General features: G+C 22.2%; 1 protein-coding gene across 7 annotated transcripts in view; it reads left to right on the plus strand.

Moving 5' to 3' along the window:
* LOC129615473 (protein split ends) overlaps positions 1-12,723 on the plus strand; it is a 77,547-nt gene that overhangs the window by 12,185 nt on the left and 52,639 nt on the right. For 6 of the 7 annotated variants that reach the window (XM_055530708.1, XM_055530707.1, XM_055530710.1 and 3 more), the window contains exon 3: positions 6,311-6,583. In XM_055530708.1, coding sequence (XP_055386683.1) covers positions 6,525-6,583 — 59 coding nt within the window. In that variant the 5' untranslated portion in view covers positions 6,311-6,524. The remainder of the gene's footprint in view (positions 1-6,310; positions 6,584-12,723) is intronic. The other variant, XM_055530709.1, reaches the window with a different exon arrangement.

Consider the following 12,723-nt stretch of genomic DNA (forward strand, 5'->3'; position numbering starts at 1 on the left):
TTAAAAAGTATTAATTCGTTCGCCATTGGATTTTTTTTTGTAATATAATAAAATATATATATATAGTATACACGCCAACAACTAAACAATACAAAACGTAGTAAAGCAAAAAATAAAGAAAAAATGGAAAAAAATTGATGAAGTCGTCGTCGTCATCATTGTTGCCAGATTATTCAATCGTTTTTTTATGTTTTTTTTTTTTATTTTTTTACAGTTTTCATAAAATTTAATACTTTTGTACAGCACAGTTATTGTGAAAAATAATATTTTTATGTATTTTAGCCAGAGCATATATGTAACAAAAAAAAAACAACTTGAAAAGACATGAAAACTTTTTGTTTGCATAAAAAGACACAAAAAAAATATGGGAACAGATATGATAAAATCAATATGATTTTTTTTCTTTGCTCGCAAATAATTTTAATAGTGCGGATTTCTACCATTTTTTTTTTAATTATAAACTTGCTACATAGATGTATGTATATCGGAATAGTCATAAAACAGACATTATAACTTTTTTTCTTAATTTAAAACTCTATATACATAAGTATGTATGTAATTAAAATATGGTATTTTAAATTATAAATAAACTATAAATAAGCAGGCTGCGAAATTAAATGTTTTTCTTCCTATGTGAAAAATTTATTTCTTATTTAATAATAATAAATATTTTTATGTTTAATTTTTGAACAATTTTTAAAAAAAAAAAAGAAAATGGTATACGAAAAAAAATCCTTAAATTCTCTCAATCCAACCACAATCACACGATTTTTTTAAATAGAATGAAATGTGGCAAATGCGCAACATACCAACCAATATTTTATTTTGAAGAAAGAAAAAAAAAAAAAACAAAAAAAACGGCATTTCAAAATGATAACCAAGTTAAAAATAAAATCAAGAAAAAAAGCAGAAAAAACCAAGGTAATAAAAAATTTGTATGAATGTATTTCTCTCCATCACTCTTCGCAACTCGCGTTCTAAATAAATTTTTCTTAAGAAAAAAAATATGTATGTATTTAAATGTGTGCATATGAGTATATATCATGTATTCACATGAACAATTCCCCGTAAAAAAGAAACACGTAGAAAAATTTTACAATAATTTGAAATAGAACCGAAAAAAGGAGAAATATAATTTACACACATTCAAAAATATTCATGAGCCCTTATGTACAATATTTAAACACATTCAAAAATATACTTGTGTAATTTGTATAATTGACAGTTGTGTTTATTACATTGCTATTTTTGTGCATACATCAACGTAAATATATATAAATTATTACAGAATCGCATTTTATATTCATATTAAATAAAAATACAAGGCATACAAAACAAACAGTTATTAAAAAGGTTTTAAAATTTTGTGACTGTACTCTCGTTCGTGGCTTATGGTTCTTCACAAATAATTAAAAAATATTTATAAAAAATAATACATATGTACATATGTAATAAGATTACTACCTATTATCTATTTTTTTTTTTTAATATTCCAGCTATAATAAATGTATATATGTACATAAGCATACTTAATTGTTTTTCTCTTCTCTATTATTTTGCATTAGTGCCATGTATTTTTATGTACTTTTCTTTATTGTATATAATAGAAATTTAATTTATCATGAGCGTTTGCAAAGAGTTCTATACTTCTTATGTATGAAAATATTTTTATAAATTAATTTTGTGTATAAGAATATACATACCCATATAAATATTTACTAATTATATATACTAGAAGCGAAATTTAAATACCACTTTTATATAATAATTTGCAAATACAAAAGCAATTCTTATCCATATACACTTATAGAAATAAATTGTAATTTCATAGTGTTTGTTCATTTAAAATGGATCTCTCGTATAAATTTTATACATATAAATAAGTATTTGGTACTGTACATTGAATTTATCATTTGTATAGCTACAATATAATATATACATATACGGATAATAAAAATCCTTTTATAAATTGTAAATATTTAAGTTATATATTTATGAAGATGAATGCATGTAAATATGTATATGCATATAAAACTAAGTTCTATATGAATATAATCTGCTCCAACGAAGTGAAGTGAAATCCAAATTTAATACATTTACGTTTACATACTTATGGACACATACGTATTTAGTATCTGGTATATATGAATGAATGTGTGTGTGTTGTATAAGTTTATGTGAATATAGAAGAAAGGTTATATAAATTCACATCAACACATTTATTCATAAATTTTTAATGTCGATATTTTAATAATTTAATTTTTCAATTATTGTAAAATCTATGATAATTTTCTTTTCTTTTTTAATTAATTAAAATTGACGTAAACTTTATCTTAAAATTTCCGAAAAGAGAGTAGAAATAATAAGAGAAATAGAAATTTTTTTTCTTCTATATTTTATGTACTTATTTTTACATTATAATTAAAATTAATACAAAACAAATAAAATACAAAAATTAAAAACAAATTTCTCATTTAATGCACAATACAAATTATTCCCATTGTATATACATACATATGTATATTCATGAATATTATAAAAAAAAACTCTCATTCCATTTACCGAAAATAGTTAAGAGAAACAGAGTAAGGTATATATAGATACGCTCAAGAGAGGAGAAGAGAATAAAATACAATTTTAAACGTAGCACCCTATTTCTTATAATTGATAACAAAAAAAAAACGTTTAATAATTTACTAAATTAAAAACCATTAAAAATATAGAAAAAAAATTAATTATAAAAGAAATTTTTGTTGTGCCACAGAAAAAAGTATACCAATCTTTAAAAAATATTCAAATAAAGTACATACATACATACATATTAATATTTATTATATACACCCATGGAAATAGAAAGAAAAACAAAATAAAAACTGTAATATGTAGTAAAAGTAAAAGATATGCAATTGTGTGTGATATCAAAATGGCTTTATATAATAAATAATAATAAAAAAAAAGAGAAAATTAGTGATATATAAATAAAAAAAAATAGAAAGGTAAAAAAATAACGAAAAATAAAAATAAAATAAAAATTTAAAATGAATCTGTGAATGTGTGTGTTTAATCAAATTATAATAAAAAGAGAAAAAGAGAAAAAAAGAAAAAATTTTGAAATTCCTTTAATTTAAGGGAGGAAGAATGAAACAGAATATGCCTTAATATAAAAAAAATGAAATGTATATAATAAAAGAGTGTGAATAGTGAACAAATATTAAAAAAAATGAAAACCTCTTATCTAAATATATTTTGTATTTCATCTATCTATTCGAGGGGAAAAGAGAAAAATACAATTTTGATCGTTGCTGATATTTTATTTTTCCTCTTGTTTTTCTTATATTATTATTAAATATAGAGAGGAGATATATTTATATATGCGTGTGTGTGCATACAATGTAATGTTATATGATTTTTTTGTTTTTTTCCTTTAATAACAATAATTTCAAGCGTAAAGTGAAATAATAATAACAAGAAAAGAAAGAAAAAATTTAATTAAGTTTTTTTTGCCTTTTTTTTCTTTTCTAATAAAAATTAAAAAAGAGTATATAAAATGCTAAAATAGGATGGAATTATTGAATATATAAAAAAGAAGAAGAAAAAGAAAAAATAAAAATGATTTTTTTTTTATATAGCATTTATTTTTGTTATTTCTTTCTAGTGAAGTTTTCATTTTATTTTACTTTAATGTTTTTTTTTTATCTTACATTTTTCCCATTGCTTTTCTGTGTGTGTTCCACATAAATTATAAAAATATGATGAAATTAATTATAAATGTGTGTATGTACATATACACATCTTTTAATAAATAATAAAAATAAATGTATGTGTGGTGATGAAATAAAAATTGGTTTCTGTATTTTTTGTGAAAAGAAAGAAAAAAATATGTGTGTTTGTGTGCAGTTTGTGCACAAAATGTATTGAATTCAATATGTTCTCCGAAAAATGGCAATCGTGCGCAAATATTTAACATTACGAAAGTATTAAGTTATATAAATATATATATATATATATAAATATATGTAGAAGATGATATTTAAATAAAATGAAAGAAATATAGTGGGGTGTGGGAGTTAAAGATCTCAAAAAAATAAATATTAATATTAAGCTTGGTATGAACAAGCATTCATATATATATATATATATACATAATATATACGCATATATATATGTATATAATAAAAACTATGCACATGAATTAAATATATATATGTTTTAATGTATAAGTATAAGTATGTATTTATATATATATATGTATGATTAAATCAAATATAAATTTAAGAAAAAAAAAAAAGAAAAAAAAACTCATGATATTGTCTCTTATAATAATAAATAAATTGATGAATAATAATAAAAAAGTTAATACAAATGATGTATGTAGGTACATATATGTATGTATGTATTTTATTTTAATTAAAATAATTTAAATAATTGAATAAGAATTAATGTAGAATAACGACAACAACAAAAAAATAGAAAAGGAAAAATGTATGCTTTAAAATGTCAATAAATTTTAAAAGTTTTTTTTTTGTTTTTTTATTCATAAAATAATAAAGAGTATTTTATTTTCCAGAACATTAATAAATAAATATGTATATAAAATTAATAATAAAATATATGAAAAAAAAAAAAAATAAAAAAAGTGTGTTCATTTAAAGTTTAATTATGAATATAAAATTTTTTATTACATAATTTTTATAATTAAAATGGTATTTTTAAATGAAAAAAAAATACAAATGAAATTTAATTTAAAAAAATAAAAATTAAAATTTTTATATTTGTTAATTAAAATAAAAATTAGTGAATCTATAAATATAAAATGAATTTAAATAAAAGAAAGAAAAAAAAGAGAAGAAAGAATGATGTGTACCTACATTCAATAATATTTTAATTATTTAAAAAAAAACATACATATGTACTTACTGTATGTATATAAAAATATAAGTTAGCAGTTGTGTTTATTATTACCTATATATAAAGTTATAGAATAATTAAAATAATTAAGATATTTAAAATAGAAAAAAAAATATTTTTAATTAATAAAACAACTAACGATTAAAAGTGATAAGTTCTAATATTATATAAAACTATTTTATTTGCATAACCAAAATAATAAATTTATTAAATTTAATAATAAATATAAAATAAATAGAATATGTACCTATATAAAATGATAAAATACATATGTATACTTGCAATTAAAAAAAAAAGAAAAGTAATAAAATTAGAATAAATTAAAATTATTTAAATAAGCACTTACCTACATCACTACATCATATTACGGTTATATCAAAATCACATCTTTTTCTTAAAACTTCCTTCTGTAATTTTGATTTATTTTTAATATTTTCAAATTAATTTTTTTAATAAATTTTTAATAAAAAAATATGTATGTAAATATGTAGATATTTTGCATTACTATGAATACGATATATATACATATAAATGAGAAATAAAATTTGGTAATTTTATGTATTGTAAAATATATGCAATAAAAATGTACAAGCCCTTTAAAATAGTTTTAAGTATAAAATATAAAATTTAAAAATTTGTATACAACAAAAATAGTCAAGTTCACAATATAAATGAAATATGTATGTTTTTACAAATACAAGAAAATTTTGTAATTAGAGGTTAATGTAACTTATCTATTTTTCACTTGCTTTACGTCTTTATCCATTTTAAGAATATTTATACTTAAAAATCTGTATTGAATTAAATTAGTTAGGGATTTGTTACATATTATTATATACATGCATATATACATTTATATCAATGTAATATAAAATTTTATATATGTGCAAAACATACTGCTATATATTATGTACTAATTAAAATAAAAAATTATTATTTATTTTTACATGAAAAATAGCACAATTATTTAAAAAATAGTATAAATTATAAGAATTCATAAATCTTGAATATTGTTATTTGTAGGTGAATAATGTACATACATGTGTATGTATAAGTTTATTTAATACGTATTAAGATTAAATAAATTTAATTAGTAATACAAAATAAATAATTAAGAGAAACTAATATAAAGCAAAGTGATTAAAAAAATAAAAATGTAAGATATATTAGTATTAAGCATTTATATATCCATAAATATATAAAAATTTTGTGTGCTCGTATAAATAGGTACATACTTATATATGTTCCTATATGAGTAAGAAAGAAAAAGAAAATAAAAAATAAAATATGAGTTTTTCGTTTTTCTTTTATTTTTTTAAATTTTCTAAAATACCTATCACAAAAAATTTATATATTGAAAAAAATGTTTTTTTTTTTTTTGGTTTTTATTTTTTTAAATAAGAAAAATAACAATAGAATTAAAGAAAAAAGATAGAAAAAAGGGGAAGAATCAACATTATTATTCAAAATAAGTTAAAAAAAATAAAGAAAAATATAAAAAATAAAAATAGAGAGAAGAAAATCATAAAAAAAAGAAAGAAAAAAGATTATAAAGCAAAATAAAAAAAAAATTAACAAAAAAAATCTCTTCGTCTCCATGAAGAACATAAAACAAAATGGTACGAGAATGGTACGAAGCAGTACGTGAAGAAAGGATACGTGATCTTTTGAAAAGGTAAGTTAATATTATTTTATATTTTATATATTATAGTAAATAGGTACCTAACAAAAAATTCCTTTCCATTATTCCAAAAAATTCTGTTTCTTCCTTTCTTTCCTTTTTTCCTTAAACTTAAATTTTATGCGTACCTCTGTATTTTCTAGAATAATTTTTTGAAATATGTTTCACTTGTTAAGGTTAAACCAATTATTACAATAATAATAATAAATAATGTTTTACGTGTTATTTTTTTTATTTCGTAGTAACCCGATATTCTGTGTTCCGATATTTGCCAATTTAATTGAAAAACCTCAAATTTTTAAAAAAATATTTGTGAAAAATTCGAGCCAACTTATTTTGCATATTTCCCTTTTCATACCGATTCTTGCTAAAAGTTTTAAAAAATTTTTATAATGAAAATGATAAAATTATAATTTTGCATAACTTCAGGAGAAATTTTTAGATAATATATTAAAAATAAAAAAAAACTTTTATTGTAAGAACTTGGCTACATTTTTGCTCTAAATTTAGTGTGGATACAAAGCCACTGAAACCTACAAAAATGACGCAATCTGTCAAAGTGTTGCTAAATCTCGAAATTACTTTATTTTCAAAAAAAAAAAATTTATTTGCATCCTTTACTAAACAGATTTGCTATATTAAATTGGTGCTACCCTCCCAGAGTTCAAATCTGGAACTTTTAGACAAGAACATACCAGAAACATATTGGTGTAAGCTAGGTGTAATAGAAAACGCATTAGCTGCACATATTAAAATTTACATGATAAATCGTCTTTACCGCAGCTACAGAACGTATATTTTCCGACATTAATTTTTACAATTATAATGCAATAAAAATTGTATACGATTTCTTAAAAAATTTACTATAAATAATAAAAACATTGCAAATTAGTATAATATTATTATAACTCATATATATTATATGAGTTGATTTGCACAAAAAAAGACGACTTAGTATAATAATTCTACTTTACAATGCTGGATATATTTTGGAGACATTTTTTCTCGAAATCGGATACATTTTGTTTTCAACCGAGTGCGAGCACTGATTGTAAGGTTCTTGCTTTTATTAAGTTCCAATGGAGTTCATAATTTCTATGAGATATGAACTTACACATTCAGAAATTTTGAAAAATTGAAATAGGGTCACCTACTATTTCATTCAATCACTATATAATTGCTTTAATTACCTACATTTAACCATAGTTCACAAAAAGTAAAAGAATTAGGAAAATGAATATAACTATCTTTTTACGATACAAAGTCTATATTTTAGGTGGTTAGTAAAAGAAAACCAATGTGTTTAATATTAAAAATATTAAGTGAAAAAAAATTGATACAATATAAAAAAGGTTTTTTGAGTTAATTTAACTCTAAGTTTGATCCAAAATATCGATTCGGATTGGTCTAGATACTTATTGTAAGCAGAAGAAAAAATAAAGTCACTAACTCTCCAAAATGAAGGTAAATTTCAACGAGATATTAAAAAAAATCTATTGACACAAAAGAAATTCTCATTCAGATTATATATTTCAAACTCTAAATGCGAGTCAAGACCCGCCAAACAGACCCAATAAATAAAAACCACGTTCAATGAAATTGTTAGAAATTGAAATTCTTTATTAAAAAAGCATGAGAATCAAGAAAAGTTGTGAAATTAACAATAACTGATAGCGACTTAAAACCAAGCATTTGGAAATAGTTAAAGTTATTTCAAAAAATTGTCTGCCCGGTCAAATACGAAACAAAAAACTATTATTAAAAAAAAACTGTAATGTTTGAAGTTGAAACAGCAGAACCGTTTTTTGCAGTTAAGGTAAAATTCAACTCGACATTTTTTTCTGTAGAAGTAGTATAGTAACGTATATATCTGTAGTTTATGCATTGATTTATAAAAATGGCAACTAAGTTTCCGTTTTTGTATTTGGATGTGCTTTCGAAACGGCAAAACTTTTACAAAATTTCATTTACTGTTCCGACAAAAAATGTAGCTAATAAAAGAATCAATGTCTATATCCTAGCCAATATTTTATTACAAAGGAGAAGCTAAGATACTTTCGACAAATGATTCATGAAAAAGTTTCAAATCTAATGAGCTAATCTCCAATATCAAAAACCAGAAACTAAGAAATATGTGCCCTCACAACTTTGACTAATTCAGCATACATAGGCTTGCTTTTCTGCCAAATATTCTTGCAGCTGATATTATAGCTGTTAAGAACAATTTACGCATAAATTACAATCTGCAACTTTGTAATAAATAATTATACACTCTTCAATAAAGACATGGAGAAAACCCTGAAACAAAAGAGAATGTCGAAAAAAAACTATAGAATATACTGAACAATAAAAAGCCGACTTAACACTTTTGTAGCAATCCTGGTTTTACTTCATTATTGTACATCGACAAATATGGAAAATTTATGATCAAATAAAAATGGAGAATAACAGCATCTAAGTTATGTATATTGAGGCGAATTCAAGAATCATACACAGTATTGGTCTGAAAGCTGCTTTTAAAAATTTAAAACTGCAAGATTAGAAGTTTAAAAGTCTAGGAAATCAGTTTGAGTTGAAAAAATAAGTGCAAAGTAGCATAAAACCCCCCATTAATGACCTAAGATTTAAATGACGATTCAATTTCACAACAATAAAAATTTTTTCATTTTTAATCATATGTTAACACAGCTTTAGATAAAATTCTCAAAATAATCCTTTTCGATTTTTTAAAATAAAAGTTACTCACTAATTTGATGAAATCAATAGACCAAAAATGCGCTTATGACATTATAATGAATTAAGATATCTAAAATAAGAATCCCTCTGTTCTATCTAAAATGAGAATTTCTCTGTAATACTTAATTTACATTACCTCTTCGAAAGAATCTTGGAATTTCTAGGAATGGCTTGGGTTTAACTGAATTTCAAGATCTAAGTGAATGTGCTTGTTATATAAGGTAGCTTTGGACACTGGTAGACTAAATTCTAACATAAATTTCACTATTAATCTATATGTTCCTATACATCCAAATGGGTTAAGCTTATTCTATAATATGTGGTGTTTGGTATTGATGCACTTTACTAAGCTTCAGCATTATAGACGAAATCAGCCTGTGAAAATAATGTAGTGTAATTTTAACTAAGAACAGATCTTCAATGTTAACGCTAATAAAGTCCCTATCAAAAGTAGACTGTATAGTGATTTGGGTTGAAAGGAGGGATTTCTCTTATGTTAGTTTAGTATTTATCTTTATCCTACGATCGCTCTTTAGATTGGTTAGTTGATCAGATTGGTTAGTTTTTGATTATACAACCCTACATTAACTTTCTATTTAATTATGAAAACTTACAGTCGCTTATTGTGTCCTGCATTATATTTCTTGCCTTTTGTATTTTAATTTTTCTCCTTCTGAAATAATAAATGCCCAATCAAAAATATCATTTGCTGATATTGTTTTTGTCTTTAATACTATACATATATTTTTTTGGAACTATTCGTAAGAGTTCCGAACTAATTGTTACTATATTAAGATTGTTTAAATGTTTTATTATTATTTTTAAGGTTAAACATACAATATAAATGTTGTTATAGCCGTGCTGTGCTGTGCATTTGGTATAAATGGTTTCACAAGAGCCATTTATAATATTCTGCAATTAGAAAATTCTTTCGATCTTTTGATAAGTAACAAAAAAGAATTAAGCAATTATGTATTTATATATGTGCAGATATTTACGTTTTTATAATTTAAAATGCTCTTAATTCACATTAAATTTGATTGTTTCCTATAAATTCGGTGCAGGACTATATAATAATATGTTTGTACGTATTCAATGTTTCAGACATGAATATATGTAGTCTGGAACATTCCCAAATTAAAATTTTGAACAGAAAATTAATGTATTTTTGCACATAAATATTTACTTTTATATTTATTTATAATAAAATTTTATACATATCTACATATAAGTATATTTGCCTTTCGTATCTCTTCTATTTTGCCTTTTCGTTATACTTGTAAGTTCGATTTTTTGCATCTCTTCTTCTTTAAATAATATGTTCTATTTTCTTGCGAATATGGATTCGATTTTTTTTTTATATTTATCGTCAGTCAATATAAACTACAAATTACAAAATGTTCTAAATGAATGACTACTGTGAGTGTGGATGATGATGATTAGCTTCGTTGCAATGTTGCCACAATTCGTTTAATGGTGTTTTACATTATAAATGTTGAAATTTATGAAAATTACATATAATGCAGAATTTATTTTATTATATATATACATATGTTTACATACATATTTTATATGGAATAACATTATGCTTATATGTATGTATATGCATAAATTTTTATTCCATATAAAATATGTACGTAAATACATATACTCGTACATATTATGTATATAAATTTTATATATTGTAAAGAAGGAAAAATTTATCATTTATGTAAACACCAAACGCTATTGTATGTTTGTGTGAAAGCACATTCTATTGTACCTATGGTTTTTTTTAATAAATAAGCTACTTTTATTCTTACATACATACGTACCTGTATGTACACATGAATGTTACATACTTAAAAAATATAAAAACTACGCCGTAAATCGTAATGTTTTACAAATTTTTTTTAATAAGAGTCATACATTCACATATAAATATTAATTTGTGCAAAACGTACAATATATAGTACATATACCTAGTACATATAGAATATAAAATTTATATTATCAAGAAAATGTAAAAATGTACATACCAATTTATATTTCTACAGCATGCCGTATATTTGCTTGTACATATATGTTGGTATATTCACGATAAATATATTGTGTGAATACATATTTTTGTATACATACATTTATATATGTATAATCTTATAAATCATACATATGTACATACAAATACATATTTAGATTTTACATTGTAAGTCATATTACAATTTTCTTTGAATAAGAATGGACATGTCCAACATACATATGTATGTACATATCTAAATAGATTCTTTTTTGTTTCTTAATTTAAATTAAAAAAATTAAAAGACAAGATGAAATAAGTAATTTTCGTTTTTCCATTTTTTTTGCTTTTTTTTTTATCTTTTCATCCATTTCTTATTTATTTAGGGCTGCGGTGAGGTCAAAAACCAAAAAAATATGTACATACTCATGTGTGTGTGTTATGCGAGTGTAAACTTGTAGTATATTTTAATTCTAATTTTAAAATTTTATAAATACATATTTTATTGTTTTTTTTCTTTCATTAAAAAAAAAAATCATTTTTACGAATTCTACACAGAATTTTTTTTATTTAAAAAAGGTAAAAATTTATATTACTAATTTTGCTTTTTGTTTATTGTAGTTACCATAATATAATATACGCACTTTCCCGAATTGAACAAACTAACTCTGTTTAAATATTTAATTAGTAAAAACCTTTTTGTAGTTTTTGCATCAATATATAAGGATGTTGCAATTTTTATTTTGAATGCAATTTATAGTAACTATTTGCAGTTTAAATTTCAGACATTTACATGCATATTGTAGTGTTACAATATTAAACATTAAAAAACAAAAGTAATTTCAAATTTATATAATAGCGGTTATCATAAACACAATCTGGCGAAAATGTTGTGATTAACGCAGTCAAATACTCTGAACCTTTTGCTTTAATGCATGTGTCACAGTTATCGTAATTACAATACTATTACAGTTGTCGTTTAAATGGAATTTAAATACAAGAATAAAAAAGTAGCTTATTCCAACATTATTGGAACATTCGAAACCGATTGATTGTCTTGAGAACTGAAAATATAAATGGTTTTGTTCTTATTTTTATTGTTTTTACTTTTTTTAATTAATTATTCATATTATGCTCAAATTAAAACATAAATTAGTAAAATATTCCTCAAATTCCTCATAAAAAAAGTAGACTCAAAAAATTTGTTTATATTTTTCAAAGTTTGTTTGCTTAATATATAATATTTATACATATAACTGACATACTTTTAATTTAATAAACTATACCCGTAAGTTCAGAAATATATGGATAAACGGCTAGAAAACGAATTGTACCTTATTTTTTGGGTGGACTTAAGAGAATATAACATTCCAAAAATATCTATAACATTCTAAAACCAGGC

This window comes from Condylostylus longicornis, unplaced genomic scaffold, assembly GCF_029603195.1.
Source record: "Condylostylus longicornis isolate FDR11 unplaced genomic scaffold, ASM2960319v2 ptg000135l, whole genome shotgun sequence".
Classification (NCBI taxonomy): Eukaryota; Metazoa; Arthropoda; class Insecta; order Diptera; family Dolichopodidae; genus Condylostylus; species Condylostylus longicornis.